This window comes from Bipolaris sorokiniana (genome assembly GCF_000338995.1).
Source record: "Bipolaris sorokiniana ND90Pr unplaced genomic scaffold COCSAscaffold_9, whole genome shotgun sequence".
Lineage (NCBI taxonomy): Eukaryota > Fungi > Ascomycota > Dothideomycetes > Pleosporales > Pleosporaceae > Bipolaris > Bipolaris sorokiniana.
In genome coordinates, this window is record NW_006911903.1 from 559,943 (window position 1) to 577,931 (window position 17,989).

Genomic DNA, 17,989 nt, shown 5'->3' on the forward strand with positions numbered 1-17,989 from the left:
CAAGAAAGAAAGAAAAAAGAAGAAAAAAAAAAAGAAAAACACGTTTGCTTTTATTAGTACTATTTCCTATCCCCTAAGAGAGCTCGCTGGAAGGCAGCTTAGCCGCCCTACATCTCTCCCTATTACCAAACTGCTCTTTAGCACCAGGCATCTAGAAAGCTAGTAATAGCTTAGCTAGATAAAGGCCGAAGCACCCTAGCTACACTTTATAGCAGAAACCTCCAAATTGTAAATAAAAACTAGATAGAACGGCCTACGGCCAAAGTCTTACATAGCCAACGGCTGATACAGGACTATAATGGAATATATATATAGTGAGCAGCTAGATGACGTCAATCGACGCGCGAGTTGCTCTTTACGCGGTGACGCGAAAACACGTGACTCGACTTATGAGGCGAAATCAGACGGCCGATTGCTGCCTTGCGCAGGGGGCGACCCACTTTTCGTAGCAGCCAGCCAATGACGGGACGCGCGCGGGCCGCTCCCAAAGTCTCACAAGCCGCGCGACAGGTCCAAAGTTACTTTCATTCCCTTTTGACGTGTCGAGTCTTCGTCTGCTTTGGTTTTGTTGCTAGCAAGGTGTGTACCGGCCTCAATTGCAATCGCGCCGAGGACTAGTCTGCGAGGCACTTTCACGCTGACCCTCTGCCATAGAGCCTGTTTCCTAGGGCAACCCTCCGCCGCATCCCACCCCACCTCCATTGCGTTCCAATCTTTACACTCCTTGCCTTGTCCCGGAAGGCAAACGTCCGCCTCGCCGTGTCGACGTATGCGAACCGTATCTACCTTCGCTGCTTTTGCTGTTTGGCTGCTGCCTACCAATACTCAGCCCGCCAGTACCTACTCCACTTCGCTCTTTGGCATCGCATCGATTCCAGGACGCGAATGAGATATTCAAGGCGACAGTACAAAGAAGTACACATTTGAATTCCACTTGAAAAAGCGCTGGCCTGAGCAAAGTCTCTGCCTGGTGCACTATAGAACGACTGGCTGTCGAAGAGCGCGCAAAAGAAACGTCAAGGAGCGGACTTGTCGCAGCTTGATTCTCATGACTCACTGCTACGTCCCATTGACTTGGAGAACGTAAAGAAAATATCGCGCAACTTCGAGGGCTAGATCCAAGCCGTCCTGCGTTGTGACCCAAGGTCGCTTTCCGTCTGCTTCATTCACCCTCCACGTACACGGCCCCATATCGTGCCTACGTTGCCCAAGTGATCGCCTGCTTTGCTTTCAGCGCAAGCGACAGTCCCCGCTAGACCCCCATTGCGCGATACCCCGCAACGCGCTATCTACCCTCCACAGATACATAAATTGCCCTCTCAACCCCTCCGTTTGCTCTACGGACATTATTCTGAGCCACAATGGAGAATGAGCCTTCCCAGCCTACTCAGCCTTCCACACAGCAAGTGCTGGACCCTCGTCGCTTAGGTAGGAACAACTCGGGCTTGAACGACTGCGACATCTCGGATGTCCTCGTCATTCTGCATCCAGCTACACCGACTGCCATCAAAATTGTCGAGCATGCGGCACAGCACAGGCCCGAGCATGTACTGTTCCGGAATTCTGTCGACTCCATGGGCGAATCAATCAGTGATGCTGAGGAGCAAGAAACTTTCATAATAAACCCACATCCAGACCAAACTGGACGCAGTTCTCGTGCTGGGGCTGACCTTGCCCTTCGCCTCTCGTCTGCAAACAAGTTGAAGTTCAAGCAGCTTGGCTTCATATTCGGGCGCAACCATCAGAGCGCCGATATCATCTTTGGTCAGGACTCTGGAAAGAGGATTAGTAACCAGCACTTCCGAATCTACATTAACATGGACGGTCTGCTCATGCTCGAAGACATGTCCACAAACGGCACTATTGTTGATGAAGCACTTCTCAAGTGCAAAGACGCACGCTTTAGCAAGATCCGAATGCTAAGCTCCGGTTCCATCATCTGCATACAAAACTCCAATGATGCGGAGATGATCAAGTTCATCGTCCGCATTCCTTCACGAGTGTCCTATCAGGAGCGCTTCCGGGAAAACCTCCGCAACTTCATTACCGAGTGTACGCCCGACTTTGGTGAGGAAAAGAGCAAAGTGGTGCAGCGAGTGGCGAAACAGTATGGTGGACCTTCCATGAAATGGGATGGTGGGAAATACTACAACATCATCGGTATATATCATCGGTTTCTCAAGTCTAACCTATACTAACCCCTGGCAGGCCAAATTGGCAAAGGTGCTTTTGCTACCGTCTATCAACTCGCGGTGAAGATGACTGGCAAACTGCTAGCCGCAAAAGAACTCGAGAAGCGGCGGTTCATGAAGAACGGCATGCTTGATAAAAAGATTGACAACGAAATGAAGATTATGCAACATCTTCGGCACCCTAATATTGTAGAATTTGTTGAATACTACGATCAAGGCGACTATTTGTACATCATCATGGAGTATGTCCGGCAAGGTGACCTACAAGGCTACCTTAACCAGCATGGCTCGATGAAGGAGGAGACTGCCAGGAGCATGGCTCAACAGATTCTGAATGCCCTGAGCTATCTGCACCGAGCTAAGATCACTCACCGCGACATCAAGCCTGATAACATTCTCATCGCTGATCTTGATCCTTTCACCGTCAAGCTTTCAGATTTCGGCTTGTCAAAGGTCGTCAAGCACGAGGAGACCTTTCTCAAGACCTTTTGCGGTACTTTGTTGTACTGCGCTCCAGAGGTTTTTCCTGATTTCAACGGCCAGTCAAAGGGCACCAAACGCCGGCGTGGAGCCAAGGTGTACCATTCCTATAGTTCGTCAGTCGACATATGGTCCTTTGGAGGTGTCCTCTGGTATGCACTCTGCGGCGAACCTCCATTTAGGGGTATTGCCGACGCCACCGGTGAGGCCATGTACAATAACATCATGGGCACTCCACTCGATCCAACGCCACTCCGCAAAGCAGGTGTTTCTGCAGTCTGCATCGACCTCTTAACGCAAATGCTTCGAACAGATCCTTCCGAACGGCCGACTGATCGTGACTGCCTAAACCACCCATGGCTCAAGGACGGTGCGATAATCCCTGCTGATCCCGCCTTGCAGTCCATCATCGAAGAGGAGGAAGAAGAAGAACAGGAAGAAGAAGCTGAGCAACAATTGTCGCAACTTCGTCTTCAAGAAGAAGAGATTCCAGAGTCGGATGACGAATCTGATGTTCTCTACGATGAACAACTCATGGGTTTTGTCACAGAGCGACAGCCAAAGCGAGTCCGTGCCGACCCTCTATACCCCCGGGATCAGATCAGGGATCGCGACGAATCCAGTATGGAGCCTTCTTTTGCTTCGTCTCATCTAGTCCCTGAGGGTGAGAGTTTTCAGGTTATGCCGACACCCAGGCGGCCTCTCTTTGGTGAAATTGGACAGTCTGCTTTGGAAAGTTCAGGAGTACTAAGTGCGCATGCCAACGATGCTCTATCACGTGAGGAATCTATCCAGCTTGCGCAGAATGACGGCGCTGCAGAGTCGAGCCACACTGAAGATGGCTCAGACTACGAAGGACCTTTCACCGCACCCGCACGTCTAGATCATGGTGTGTCATCTTCTAGTCTATTGGGCACCGAATCTCTGGTGAGAGATCTTAACATGACATCGCCTCATTCTCCTGTCTCTCGAACGCAAAGTCCCGTCATGCCAGCAACACCCAAAACACCAGAAGTCGTTCAGCATAGCTCTCTGGACCAGTCGTCTAAAGACTTCAGCCAAGTGAGTGAGCCGACCCCAAGAGCACGGCCATCCGGGATGAACCGGCTGATTGAGCTGCCGGTTACTGCATCCTACTACTACGACCCAAGGGACCCAGATACACACAATTTGGAATATGCTTCTAAGATAAGCGGGCATGACTTTTCAACCATCAACCAGGATGCCACGAGTGAGACGTCTGCATACCCAGATACAGTAGGGGTGTCACGGACAAGTGAAACATCAGCAGCGTCAAGTGCTGCAGCAGCTCCTTCTCCTGCTGCTGAGATACCGTCTGTCCCCACTGAGCTGGATTTCCGCCCACCTCCAAGGCGACTGGGCAAGCTTGTTGCGACACCAGATTCGTTTGCTCCCAACCTCACTCTCAACATCACCCAAAGCAAGACTTCGTGGGGTCGTCTCGCAAACAATACTATTGTATACGAGCACAGTCGTGACACCCGTGTTCCGAAGACAGCATTCATCATCTTCTTCTATTCGCCCAGCGGTCAGTCCCAGGGGACCGTTGACGATCTCTCTCAGCAAGGCAAAGATTGGACTAGTTTGCAGGACCTGCACGTCGGCATTTGGACATGCGCTACGCACGGCATCTCCATCAATGGCAAGCATCTCAAACAACAAGACGAAAAGAAGCGCGCGTTGTTTGGTCATTTGCACACTGGCGATATTGTGCAGGTATACCACGACTCGCGCGGAACCGAATGCCTCAAGTTCCAATGTGAATTCTACCTTGGCTTTGGCAAGGATCCACGACCGCCAGGCAAGAGCTTCAGTACACTCATTGGGAACAGGCTTTCTCAATAGGCCGGGATTTAGTTTGCTTCATCTCCACTTCCATATTGGGGTTCCAAGGTATTTCGTTTCCTTCTATTGGCTTCTACAGAATCGTATTACCTTAGGTGTTTGGCAACCTTTTGTACTACCATTTTTCTCACTCATCACCTTTATCGTCACTTGCATATCTTTTTTTCCTTTTCTTGTAATAGCAGCATTACTTTGGCTAAAGGGTGGCATGGTTCCCTAGACTGAAAACGCCATGGGGAGGGGGAAATTGTCGTTTCTTTTGGCATGGAGGGAAAGACTAGGGGTCAGGTGGGTTATATCATGGGAGGTATTCTACATAGTTTAGATATGTAGGTTTCAGAGCGCGTTGGAGATCCAGCGATTTGTTACCAACGTATTATAGTGTTGAAGTGGCACAAAATACACGAGTATATTTCGAATTCGAGGAATAGTGTAGATGCAAGTTGGAACAGTATGTTGTGAGGGCCATTGCGCATGTTTGATGTCTTTTTGGAAATCCTACCAGGCTCGATATATCCTTTGACTGGTGGGCTAATCATGGTTATGCTCAGTCTTTGATGAGAAGTCGCTGTTCTCTGTATATGTACTTCCTACTGACGGGTGTTCGAACCATCTGCTGTTCTGCGGTTCTATCAAGTCTTTTTAGTAGGAGAGCATGAGAACTATAGTCAGACAGAAGCTAGATTAAAATGTACAAAAGATCTTTATTCATGGGACGGCTAAAACATTAGGTTTCGCGAAAGAATGAATAACGGTGATTTTGTTTACTAGCAGGAGTGAGGATCGTATTGAGACTATAATTACAGGAGAATCCTGTATATTTCTTGAGGCTTCTGCAAAAAAACGTTCTTAGCACGTTAACTGTGAGATGTCTAGACTAATAGCGTGAGAAAGGTTTCATGATTTGAACCCTGAGCATCGTTACGTAGAATAAACTTGAGACAGAGATAAGCAAGGAGCGCACTTCCATCTCGCAAAATTAAAACATTTGATGAATTTGCCCACATTTTCCCCATATCGGCTACTAAGTTCAGGTTCAGTTCAACTAATACAAGTCAACGCCCTACAATCAAGACATTTACGCCCTGGATACAGCCCCCTTCCGGCATGAGCGACATGAAAACAACAATTTCTCCTCTCCAACAACTTCTTATGCATGAGAAGGATGTTATTTTTTTGAACAACTTGAGCTTCTCTCATAACGTCGCATCGCTAACCTCTCGTCTATCAGCTCACACAGTTGCGTATGTGCACATAAAGGCAAACCCAGAACCGCCATCACTCACAGCCATCTGAATACTTCATCTCACTTACTCATAATCATCACCACCGCCTTTGAACCCACTAAAAAATGGTAAGCCTCGGATACATTACGCTACCCCGCCCTAACATCATACATATACATAAATAGCAGGTATTCTTTTAGTTTGCAAATCGCCACACTAATTTCTCATCTCCTACTTCTCACCGAAAAACATGGACACGTGCCACTTATTGTCCTATTACACTGTTAGCTTATCGAGGAAAGTGAGAACTAAGACCGAGTGCGGCCGTGACTTATTGTGATAGCTGTAATCTTAGATAGGGGAGTCACCAACGAACAATTGGAATGCGGATTGCAAAAAGATAGCCATGGAGCGTAGATAATTCTCCAGACAGGGGGATGCACGACGGGATTGTTACTATACCCTTAAGTGGAACTTTAGTATCCAATACGCCAAGACAAAATACCAGATTAGTAAAATTACATACGGTATCTTCCATCCCGCCACGACGAACATGAACACATGAACATGCCGATACTATTCATTTTCGGATACATCTATATTAACATTTCTCTACTACGCTTCTAGTGCTTATCCATTCACGCAAACAGACCCGAAACAGAGAAACCTACCCATCATGACTAGTACAAGCACAATCTCCACACCCGACCGCCAAATCCCTCATTTCCCGCCATATCTCACACCGAAAACTCCATCTCTACAGTAAAAAAAACCTTTCTAGTGCTTATCTCATCCCAGGTATCAATCCCACACTACCTCTAACCTCCCCTATATACCCTAATTATACAAAAAAAACCCATATATCACCCACCCATACACACCTCCACCCTTCACAAACCCAAAAGCCAAAAACCGCCAGAGAAGGAAAAAAATGCATCTCCTTGCCACTCTCCTTGTCACCCTCCCCTTCGTGGCCTCAGTCTCCGCATGGACTAATCTCGTCCCAACGTGCCAGACGCCACCTGCACACTGGGGTGTACGTTTTCCCTTCATCCCTTCCCTTACACTCTCACTCTATACCAAAGAAATCCTCGAAGCTAATCTTTCATAACAAAATAGCGAAACGGCAACTGCGCACCAGTAGATAGAGATAGGTGTATTACTAATACTGCGATTTGTCGGCTTGTAAGTTGCTCTACCTCTCCCTCCCTCTCTCTCTCTCTCTCTCTCTCTCTCTCTCTTCTCTTTCTTTCTCTTTCTCTTTCTTTGATTAGTTTGGGAAAAGAGGACAAGGGAGAAGAAAGATGAAAAAGATGATGGTTAATGGAAATGATAGTGTCCTGGACAACTTCGCTTGCATTCAACGTGGGCGGCGCCGAATGGAAGGTGTGATTGTTGGTGTTCGAATGCGTAAGAAAAAAGGAGGGTGAAGGGGGTTGAAGAAGTAGTTTGTTGTATGAAATTATGTAATATCATGTTATTGAGAGATGTGGTGTTTAAGTGGTGGTACGAAACGGGGTTTTTTTTTGATATCCGAGGTCTGAGATGAAGGGGCAAAGGCTGATGGGTCTCTCAGGTGATTTAAGATGGATTAAGTTCAAGTGGTTCAAGACGGGGCCAGCCAAGGAGAGAAAGAAGGTGCATAAATAAGCATGCGAAATAATTTCAAAAAATCCGTCCCCAATCCAAACAAGTAAAGATATACATCAAAGACATCAGCACACAAGAGCAAGTACATATGTTGGAAAATAATTAATTCCTTTCAACTACGGATAATTGTACACACCATACACGCCCGAGCGGGCGACGAAACAGCGACAATAAACTAGCTACATGGAAAGAAGGAGCGACGGGTTTCGTAGATATACCCCCAACGAGCACTTCGTTGTGGAATTGGGTATATACAAACGTTAGAACAACAAAGTTAAAAAAGAGTGCGAACGGATGGCCAAAATCGCCTTCCCTGATCCCTTTCCAAAGACCATCTTGTTCTCTCTCTCTCCTGATACATCCCAAATAAAGTTATATCCACCACCTAATGTTGTTTAAAAAACCCTTCAACTATATAGACAAAGCTTCCTTGCTTGCTTTAGTTGAACTAAAGACTGTTTTCCGGCTAGCACGCAACGCTTCGCCAATAGAAGTAGCGGTAAGCACTACAAGAAACAAAAAGAAACAAGAGATGTCGAGTATTGAAAAGCCGACGGCAGGGCAAGCGAAGATACGCAAATGGTCGTTTCCCGGTACACTACTAATTAGAAACACCACCAACACCATGCTACCAAAAACATACTTAAGCTGTAGACGCAAATGAACAATTTACTAAGGAAGTATCAAACCATAGGTGCAATACAGTCTAGTCACCGCTCGCATTGTTCGGCTTCGGCAAGGCATTCTTTGCCTTGGGTGTCGGATCTGGATCTGGACTAGCCGTTTCCTTTTGTGCCTTTGGCGTTTCCATGACAAACTCCTCGACGTCATCGCCGGGTTGTTCGGGGAAGATGACGGGCGGTGTGAGTAATGAAGGTGCAGACCCGGATGTGGGAAGGTTACCTTCATATTCCTCTGCTGCCCGATCCTCTGTGATCATGGGAGGTGGGGACGAAGGCAACGTCGAATCTGGCTGGCCAAGGTCTTCGACGGAAATGACACTACCTCTGCTGTTTGTGCGCATCATTTCAATCCCGAGCTTCGAAGTTGACTTTGGTCGCGACTTTGGGCTCCGAGTACGGATAGGAGCGTGGCCCAATTCGTCGTCCTCGTCGTCACCAGACTCTGCTGATTCATGCTTTCGTGTTTCGAGTATACGGCGCTTTGCGCCCACTTGCTCTGTCGATCTCTGACGGCGGATCGTTGCCTCCTCGAGAGAAGGTTGTGTGGAGTCCCCGTGGGGTAGGTCAGGTGGACCGCCACGATTGGAGGGAGCATTCTTGGTATCTGCATTAGCGGCATCATCCCCAATTGCCAGACCACCTATGGCTCGCGCCATATCTCGCTCCCGCCAATCGTCTGTGTTGTGGATTCTGACAGGTATGTCCTCGCCTGCGCGACTGTCGTTGTCACCAAAAAAGCTAGAGCTAATCGAGTCTTCGCGGCTAGAGCCTCGGTAGCTGGCCGAGGGCACAGCCGGGAAGCCTGACGAATGCGAAGAGGGGCTATCTTCCTGGCGCGAAGACTCTTGACGGAGGCCAGACGCAGGCATGATCGACGGGAATGATTGATTTGGCGTCCATCCTGGCGGGGGCGCTTTCCATTGACACAACCTGCTTAGCGTGTCGGTGAGCTTAGCAACTGTGGGTGGCTTCTCAATGAGGGCGTCGAAATAGTGTGGTGCTTGGAGTTCCTTGAGATACCCCGTGACAGCAACAATAGGAGTGTGCGTGTTCGCGTTCTTTGTGTCGCGGATCATGCGGGCAACGTCTGCACCATTGACTTGAGGCAGCCGGAACTCCATCATGATGACATCAAATTTGACTTCTCCCATAGCGTAACGGATTGCCTCGGAGCCATTGGTAACTGTCAATGTACGGCAACGCAGCTTTTCCAGCAGCTTCTCCATGACAAGTCGAGAGACCGGATGGTCTTCGCAGATCAAGACGTCCAGTGGCCGGAAGAATGGGCCGTCGCCAAAGCTGATCTGAGACAACCTACGAGAACTTTGTCTGCGTCGCTGTACGCGGAGAAGAGCTTTGGCGCGAGAATCCTCGGTATCCGATGACGATGGTGAGACGTCAAGGACCTGGCTTCTTCGTTTGTAGTGTCCTGGCAGCAAGTTGTGTATAATGTCCTCTTCTTGAGATCCAATGGTCTGCGATCGAGCCCGAGGCGAGTCGGCGATCGCGGACCCTGTAAATGTCTGACGTTGTCCAGCTGCAGCTTTGTCTTGAGAATTCCCTGTCGATGATGGGGTTTTGGGGAGTTTGATTGGCGAAATGCCATCCGGAGACGGCCTCATGCCTGATACGCCGGGCTGCAGTGTTGAAGGGTTACTCGTCGAGTGCGACAATGTAGACGAGCTGCTAGACGTTTTTCGTCTGTCGTGGTGTTGTCCAGTACTGAATTGTACGAGCAACGGCGAGGAGGGTTGCGAGCCACGACTAGGAGAGGAATGTGGTCCGCTAACAGAAGGAGACGATGGCCGTCCAGGGGCTCTGTTGGTAGAAAGCGTACGTTTCAGAGAACCAGGTAGCATTGGGCTGTTCTCCAAAGATGGCGAAGGCGATGTAACGTTGGGCGATTGGAGAGGAGGCGTTGGCTTGTTCTGCGGGAGCATAGCTTCGGCACGCAGTTTTTGAATCACGTCCTTGTTGGCTTTTTCTAGAACCGGTAGATTCTTGTAGCTGAAGTTGCCAAAATCGTCAGCAGCCATGGGCTCGCTAAGCCGCCGTGTCCTGCCCTCTCGAACATGCGCTGGGATATGAAGCGGGATGAGTCCACGCTTCATGGTCGACACGGTCACTTGCGACCGTACTCTAGATAGAGCATCATGAGGTCGATCAGGGTAGTCGGCACTGGGCGTGCCTGCAGGTGTAGTAGCCTGGTCTTCGAACTCTGGATTGAAGTTGCCCATGGCTGCTCCTCTAGAATCAAAGTACTCTGTATCTTCTGGGTTTTCAGGTGCAGGAATGAACGAAGCTTCGTCGTCTCGCAGCGTGTCCCAGTTGATGCCAGCGAACCAGGGGTGGCTTCTGATCTCCTCACCACCACTAGCAAACTTTTCGTCCTTATTTGCACCCAATCGCTCCGCCGGATCCGAGCACATGAGTCGATTCATCAAGTCTTTTGCTTCGTCTGAGATGTCATAGAGCTCATCGTCGTCCGCTGGCCAGTCAATTTTTCGCGCAAGGATATTCTGGAACACTTCATCTGGGGTATCGGCATGGAAAGGTGGGTACCCATAGAGCGATTCGAACAAGATGCACCCTAGGGACCACCAATCGCTGACTTCATCCTGGCCATTGCCTGCAATAGTCTCTGGAGCCAGATAATCAGGAGTGCCAACGAACCGCCGATCGCTGTCTTCGGGGTCAAACAAGGTCATGGGCGGAGGTGGCATTGTAGAGGTTGGGCCGAGCACGCTGTTCTGAGCCAATCCGCTGTGGCTCATTGAGACGGGTACTGCGTATGAATCTGGCGAGCCGTCGTCACTAAGCGCTTCCTCTTCTATAGGCGATCTTCCACGAGGGTGACTGAACGAGTCGTCAACTATTGAAAAACGGCGGAACATGGCTTGCAGTGCATCACTGTCTTGACTATCGCTCCGAGTTCCTGAAGGCCGTCTCGACCGTTCACGGCTTTGCTGCGAAGTCTCTCGGTTCAGGCTAAAGTATGACGGCTGGCCAATATCACCGGTAAGCGCGGGTGTCATAGCCGGTGTTTGCGTAGGTGAGTGGTTAAGATCAAACGACGCAGACCGTGACGACCCCACAGATGTTGCACGATGAAAGGGACCTGTCTTCAGCAGGTCGGGTGCCGGCTCCACTGATTTTAGGGCACGCTTTTGACGGCCAATCATACCCATGCGTGACAAACCAAAGTCAGTCAGCTTCAGATGGCCTTTGCCGTCAATGAGAAGGTTATCAGGCTTCAAGTCGCGGTGAACAATGCTGCGGCTGTGCAGATGCTCTACCCCCAGAACAACCTCAGCCAAGTACTTCTTAGCCCAATCTTCAGGCAGAGCTCCAAGAACTTTGATCAGCGAAGCGCAATCGCCACCATTCAGGTATTCCATGACCAGATACAGATAATCTTTGCTGGAAAAGGTCCAGTACAACTTTGCGACAAAGTCACTCTCGCCTTGCCACATCATAATGGCACGCTCAGCTTTGACGTTGGTGACTTGATTTTTTGCAACCATATCGGCCTTTTTCAGGACCTTGATGGCATAATACTCGCCAGTGGACTTTTTCTTTGCAAGGTAAACACTGCCAAAGGCGCCCTTGCTGATTGGCTTAATGATTTCAAAATCTTTGATAGACGGGGGAACCGCCCGTGGCTGTGGCTGGGTGGAGGCAATGAGGCGAGGGGAGATCGGCCTCGGGCCGTCTGAGCCAGCAGTAGATGACTGTCTGCGGTGATGTTGTATTGTGTGCATCATGGCCGGCGACGAAAACTCGGTTGTCTGTAGGACGGGTGAGGTGATTGGTGAGTGGATACCTTCAACACCACTAGGAAGGCGTGGCTTGGTTGTCCGAAGAGGTGAAGAAGGCGGGGGCACCATGGAGCGAGCTGGCGATTGCTGCCGACTGGACATGACACTCGGCAGTATCAAGCTCTTGCGCTTGCGCTCTCGCGAGCTAGCTACTCTACCTAAGCCAACATCAGAGGTCGCGGGCGAGTCGGCTCGGCGCGGACCAGAGAGTACAGACGAACGCATGCTGGTGTCACTCTCGGCACCATTGTCACTTTCAAAATGCATGGACTGGCGCTTGTTGTGTGTTGCTATACTGATGGCACCAACGTGTGATCGTGGTGTTTGGCATCCTCCTCTTGGACTGCTAGATCTATTGGAGCCAGCCACCGAAGACTCGCGGCGCCCCACTCGTGCTGGCAACGAGGCATCTGATGTGCTGCGCAGGGCATGCGCCATTGAAGAGGGGGGATCAAATGAACATGGGAACATCCCCTCTTCACCGGGGGCTGTGTCGGTAGCTGTATCTGCGTCGTTGGTATCTGACTGTACTTCTTCCTGTCGCTCATCCTCGGACGAGCTGTCTTCGCCTGCAGCGATACGCGCAGCTTTCAGAATGGCGGCTTCAATGCACTCCTGAACCAAAATGTCAAATTCGATGCGCAGCCGCTCAGAGTACTCGAGAACACGTCGGTGGCGTGTGACGGCGTCAACCTTTGCTCTTGCAAGTTTACTAGTGTCTTCACACAACAGCTTGAGGCCCTCAGTATGGTCAGCTGAGCCCGTAGTGGGCGACTGCCATTGGAGAACCTGTGATATGCGATTCTCAGATTGTGGCGATTGGGTGCGAATCTCTGCGACTGACTGGCCGCGGGTATTGTCCTTGACCGCTGGTGTGTTGATCTCAAGAGCGGTGTCGCATAAGTCGAGGACTAACTCAACGATGCGCGCCAAGGGTCTTCGGACGGCAAATGACCGTGCACGATGATGGCCAAACCCTGATGGGCGCTCGGAGCGCTCGCGAGATCGCGAGGGCGGGGATGCTGGAGAGTTGCGGCCAGAGGGAGTGCCAGAAGGACTGCCCGAAGAGGGACTCGATGTCGAGTGGATGATGAGGCCTTTGTATTCTGCGGGTTGAAAGGGTTGTACAGAATCTATCGAGGTAGGTCTTGAGCGCTGGCTGTGAGACTCGAGAGTGTCGAGGACCTTGACAATCGCGTTGCGGTGTTCTGCAAGAGTCTCTTGGGCCATTTGCACATCCATTTCTGCGCGGTGCTCCTGGAGACAGAGTTCAGAGTGCTTCTCAAACCACCAAGGGGTAATCTGCCGTTCACAAATGCGGCAGAGAACAGGTAGTGGCGGAGCACAGTTTCCAGGATCGGTAGTACTTTGTTCGGCAAGGCCTGTCAGGTAGTGAGCGAGGACTTCTGCTCCGACGCCAAGGGCCTCGACAAGGACCTCTGGAAGATCAATGGTGACCTCACGAATGACCGAGGGTCTCACCATCCACATGGTCTGGAAGTGTTAGTTAGTAGTTGTGTGCGAATATCGTCGATGTATTTCCGGTACGTACGTGGCTCTCGGCTCCAGTTGTTCGATCGTAGACCATGATGCCCTGGGCTTCTACATTGAGGAATTGTTCCTCCTCGTCGGGTACATTGGTTGGTGAGCGTGGCGTAGACTCTTGGCCCTGGGCAACAGAGTGCTTGGGCCGTCGTTGGCGCAGAATAGAATGGGGACCTAGTTGGATGGTGAAACGGGCAATGTGGCTCCTCGAATCGTCCTTTCTGACGGACTCGATTGCTTCCGCAAAGCCGTCTGCGCTGGAGCATATCAAATCGAGCACCGGCTTGCCCGTGACTTGGGCGGGCAGAGTGCCAATGACATCGGTCCACGAGGGGCTGACGTAGCGGATCTTGCCCTCGAGGTCCAGGTCCATGATGATGTTCAGACTGTGCTCGGCAGCCTCCTTGAGGTCTGCACGTTCATTGCGCATGTCCTGGCTAACGGTCCTCTCCATGCCATGTCGGTGGCCAGGCGAGGAGGTGGCCTCATGCTTGAGTGCCGTGACGGCGGGGGGAGCTAGTGTCGTGGGTTTCTTGTCGTCAGCCATTGGTGCTGTTGGAGGTTACGAATGCCGTGGGTGCGGCTCCGGTTGCTCGGGCCCGGGGTCGGGAGGAAGAGGGGATGGGCGCGCGTGCCCGAGGGCGTATTGGTGATTTGCTATGAACAGAAGGCTCCCAAGACCATGTTGGAGGGCTCTGAGATGGACCGGGAGTGCTTCGGGCTTGGAGTATAGAAGGCGTGGGCCGGCTTTGTGGTGCAGTGCGGTGCTGACTGCAACGAGGACGAGTCTAGAGCAGCTGCATTGCGGAGCCAGACGGAGGATTGAACAGTGCAACGGGGGGGCCGAGTAGCGGTGGCAGCAGGTGATTTGACGGCAGCAGAGGCAGTGGAGGGAGAGGAGGAGGTAGTGGTGATGTAGCAGAGAGCGGCGGGTGGGTATTATTTTTTGGGACGTGCTTGGGGGTGGATTGGCGGATGTGGTGGGTGGGTGGAGAGACAGAGAGGGGCAGAGGGTGGATGTATCAGCCGGCAGCACGAGCGTGTTAGGGTGACAGGAGGAGGAGAAGGCGAGGTAAGTGGATGCAGCAGCAGCGTAGTGCAGCAGCGTGGTCGGGCAAGCGAGGAGTGGGTGAGGGAGCCCGGCGAGGGATGGAACGAGGGCAGGTCGTGGGTGGGCAGCGCTATCCAGCTGGCAAAAGTCGCCAGGCCGCACGCGTCGAGTGAAAGTCACACGGAAAAGCGCCGTGCAGGGCGGAGGCTACCAGCCGGCGGGTGCAGATGATGCTGCTTACCCTTTGGCGCACGGCGCGCCCTCTGCGCCCCCCCCCCCGACGCTGCTCAACGCTGCACCATGCCGGCTACCAAAATAATATAACACAACGGCACGCCAGCGACTGGGCCGAATACTTATGGAAGCATGCATATTTACCATGGAAACATACTGACTTACTACTCACGATACATGTCACATCACAAGGATAGTAATACCGTCGTTGCCAAGCGTGTGCTTACGGCTATTGTTGTTGCTGCTACCACTACCACTACCACTACCACCACCACCACCTTCACCACAGCCACTGCCACTGCCACTGCTACTGCTGCGTCTTGATCCATGCCACCACCACCGACCAGACCGCCTCCCCGCCGCATGCTCCCGGCAACATCTGGCTCAACTGCATGGCTCTCCCTGCGCTGCTGCTGTTGTTTTTGGCGCCGTTGTTGACACTGTTTTTTTTTGTTGGCGCTGGTGCTGGTACTGCTGCTGGTGGTGCTGCCGGTGCTATTGGTGCTGGTGCTGGTGCTGGTGCTGGTGCTGGTGCTGGTGGTGCTATTGTTGGTGCTCCCCATATAAATAAGTATACATATCCCATACTACATAGCACCACAGCCCAGCTTGTCAGCTCACGCCCAGCACACGACCACAAGTGCTTAATGCTAAACACCACGGCAACCTACCAGACGTTGCACCACTGCAGCGCTGGCTATTGCCCGGCCATCAACAATGAGCCCCTCGTCGCAACCTTGCAGCGTCGCCTCGGATACAAAGTATGACCTTGCTGCAACAACACGCACATTTTGGCTATCCGTCCAATCACCGCCCGCCCGCTTGCTCCCTTGCCTCTTCCCCGTCGTGCACCCATGTGGGCCTGGCCCCACTACGTCAGCAAGGCCTTGCCCGCGGTCATCTGGGAATCATATACACACAAGTCTATTTAGTTACTTACCTCCTATCTACGCACATGTACATGTTACCACTGAGCTCATCTGTGCCTGCTCCCTACCATTCTTCTCATCTCGTGTCCCTCCAGTGCCCACTTGCTATGCTCCACCACCACCAAGTGCAATATCGTCTCTCTCGCGAGCATCCCCCAGTATGTGCAGCACATAGACATGTACAATACTCTACAATGCATATGTACACCCGTTGTATCTTTGTGCGTACACACGTACAGTAAGTATGTAATGCTCCCCACCATCACAGCACTAGCGTCGCGCTAGTGGGAATCGCCACCTACTCAACGAACCATGCACGCGGCAAACACTCAATTGGACACGCTCTCCAAGCTACTCTGCATTCAATGCTACACTACACTACACTACACCACCTGCCTGCACCACTGCCCCGGATCTCCCTCTGCTTGCCCAGTCTTTTACTCTACATCTACTTATTCAAAATAAACTGCTTCCGGCTCCAGCACCTTCGTCTCCCCTGACAACTCACTCTTGATTACAACCCGGGGGTCTTCCCTGCTCGCCTCAACCCTCTTGCCCTCAACTTCCTTCTCCTCGTACAACACTTCGACCACTTGGCCCTTATCAATCTCACCGTGCCCATGCCACTGCACCTGTTGACCCCTCTTCGGAACCCGCGTCTTGTCTCCCGCTGCCCCTGTTGGCTCCCCGTCACCTCCCCCTGTATTCTTTGCTTTCTTGTTCGCGCATACCGCGTTCGCTCCCCGCCCACGCTTCTTCCCACCCTCCTCCTCCTGCGAGCTACTACCCTTGGTCCTGCGCTCCTCTTGCTGGAACTTTCGGTATTCCCGCTCATTGCTTTCCATATATTCCGGGTCGTCCCAGTGCGTTGTGCAGTCGCTGACGCTCTTCTTGTGAATCTTGACGTATCCCTTCGCCGAGCTGCACTCTTCGTCTGTGGCTGTCTCATGTTTCTCGTCGACCCTGTAGTCGCCTCCTCGCTTCTTGTGTTCCGATGCCATCATCTGCCCCTACGATTGCATGTCATTAATCAAACGCCCACTTCTTGCGCATATCACCTCGTACCTTTGTAGCCGACCACTGACTTGGCGCGCATTCCTTGCCCCCTCCCTGAACCTCCCCCTTGAGTGGCTCGCGGACCTCTAGATCCCTATACTTGTCATTCGTCTTTGAGGGCATAGTGACTGCGTAACTTCGAATGCTGAGATGTAGTGGTGCTGCTGTGGGCTGACAAACGTGGTAGACCTTTTCTAGCAATTGTTTGCTGCGAGGCAAAATACGACGCATTTCAAACAATCAACCCGACGGACAAACGCAATTATCTATCCAATTCCAAGTCTCCCTCCACTGACGTATTCGTCCCGGCACAAACAAACACCCCTTTCCTTTTTTCTTCACGCCAGCCACCTCATATCAGGTACATCATCAAAAGCCCCCTCACCAACTCGCGACGCGCTCAGATCCCCTCACGACCGTGGTACCACCAGCGTTTCCACCCTTTACAAGCGTACCGCAATGACATCAATGATATTTCAGCGTGATCCGCTTTTGGCTGGCGTAATAGCACGGTCATTGTGCTTCGATCGTACTAACGCCAATCGGTGTAGACCTCACGGTCTAGCCGCTGATCCCACCCGACAATAAAGTTCCCCCTCTGGTCTGCTGCTATGCATTCTGTGCAGATATGCACGCCATGAGTCTGCACTGCAATATCCTAGGCCCATTAGCTCTTTCAGCTGCAGCCCGAGACGTTTACACTCCAGTATGATACTAGTCGTGGAAATTGGTCTGGGCTTCCCTGATGCATGCGAGACTGACAGCGCTCATGGGAAGTGCGTCGCTCTCTTTCCTAGGTCAAGGACCAGGACAGGTCGGATAAGAGATCCATCGAATCATCGAGCCTACAAATCGACGTCTTACCTTCGCATAACATTGCTCCTACGCTAATGGGTTACGAAACAGATAAGCCTATGAGTCTCATGGACTACTAAATCCTACTATTCGAGTCTGACGTCAAATCCCCACTAAGTGATGTTGAAGAGATACTTCTGCTTACAAAGGGGCCGAGTTGAAAGATGAGAGATCGCCAATAATTTATGCAAATGAGGTGCTATTGAATTGTATGGAACGTTATATCTCCAGTCCTGCAGGTAGCTGATTGTAATATTGTTTGTCCAGCTCACAGAAGTAACCGCTGAGTCTGTAGCTATACCATCTAGACAGAGGTCAGCGACCAACATCCCAGCCATTATAACCCTCTATACGTATGGACCACGTGCAAGAAAATTCCGACTCTATCGAGCCTTCAGTACCGT

General features: G+C 51.3%; 5 protein-coding genes across 5 annotated transcripts; 2 read left to right on the forward strand and 3 right to left on the reverse strand.

Annotated features, from left to right (window-relative positions):
- Positions 1-1,125: 1,125 nt before the first annotated feature.
- Positions 1,126-4,706, forward strand: COCSADRAFT_335406 (uncharacterized protein). Its single transcript, XM_007703028.1, has 2 exons — positions 1,126-2,160; positions 2,209-4,706. Exons 1-2 carry the CDS (start codon positions 1,362-1,364, stop codon positions 4,536-4,538), a joined length of 3,129 nt encoding a protein of 1,042 aa, XP_007701218.1. The 5' UTR covers positions 1,126-1,361; the 3' UTR covers positions 4,539-4,706.
- Positions 4,707-6,640: 1,934 nt separating this feature from the next.
- Positions 6,641-7,414, forward strand: COCSADRAFT_359063 (uncharacterized protein; the record flags this gene model as incomplete). The annotated part of the gene is made up of 4 exons (XM_007703029.1): positions 6,641-6,800; positions 6,884-6,949; positions 7,039-7,174; positions 7,341-7,414. The coding sequence occupies exons 1-4, from the start codon at positions 6,696-6,698 to the stop codon at positions 7,412-7,414; spliced, it is 381 nt and encodes a 126-aa protein (XP_007701219.1). The 5' UTR covers positions 6,641-6,695.
- Positions 7,415-8,120: 706 nt separating this feature from the next.
- Positions 8,121-14,007, reverse strand: COCSADRAFT_92353 (uncharacterized protein; the record flags this gene model as incomplete). Its single annotated transcript, XM_007703030.1, has 2 exons — positions 8,121-13,409; positions 13,468-14,007. The coding sequence occupies 2 exons, from the start codon at positions 14,005-14,007 to the stop codon at positions 8,121-8,123; spliced, it is 5,829 nt and encodes a 1,942-aa protein (XP_007701220.1).
- An 808-nt stretch (positions 14,008-14,815) lies between these two features.
- Positions 14,816-15,329, reverse strand: COCSADRAFT_335434 (uncharacterized protein). Its single transcript, XM_007703031.1, has one exon. It carries the CDS (start codon positions 15,306-15,308, stop codon positions 14,931-14,933), a length of 378 nt encoding a protein of 125 aa, XP_007701221.1. The 5' UTR covers positions 15,309-15,329; the 3' UTR covers positions 14,816-14,930.
- A 797-nt stretch (positions 15,330-16,126) lies between these two features.
- COCSADRAFT_27393 (uncharacterized protein) lies at positions 16,127-16,853 on the reverse strand (the record flags this gene model as incomplete). Its single annotated transcript, XM_007702750.1, has 2 exons — positions 16,127-16,684; positions 16,740-16,853. The coding sequence occupies 2 exons, from the start codon at positions 16,851-16,853 to the stop codon at positions 16,127-16,129; spliced, it is 672 nt and encodes a 223-aa protein (XP_007700940.1).
- Positions 16,854-17,989: the final 1,136 nt, after the last annotated feature.

What these genes read in the sequence shown, in the direction of transcription:
- COCSADRAFT_335434 (XM_007703031.1), bottom strand. Translation starts at nt 15,308, where the DNA reads ATGGGGAGCACCAACAATAGCACCACCAGCACCAGCACCAGCACCAGC.
- COCSADRAFT_335406 (XM_007703028.1), top strand. Translation starts at nt 1,362, where the DNA reads ATGGAGAATGAGCCTTCCCAGCCTACTCAGCCTTCCACACAGCAAGTG. An exon ending in GAAATACTACAACATCATCG is followed by an intron (nt 2,161 to 2,208) that starts GTATATATCATC and finishes AACCCCTGGCAG; the next exon opens with GCCAAATTGGCAAAGGTGCT.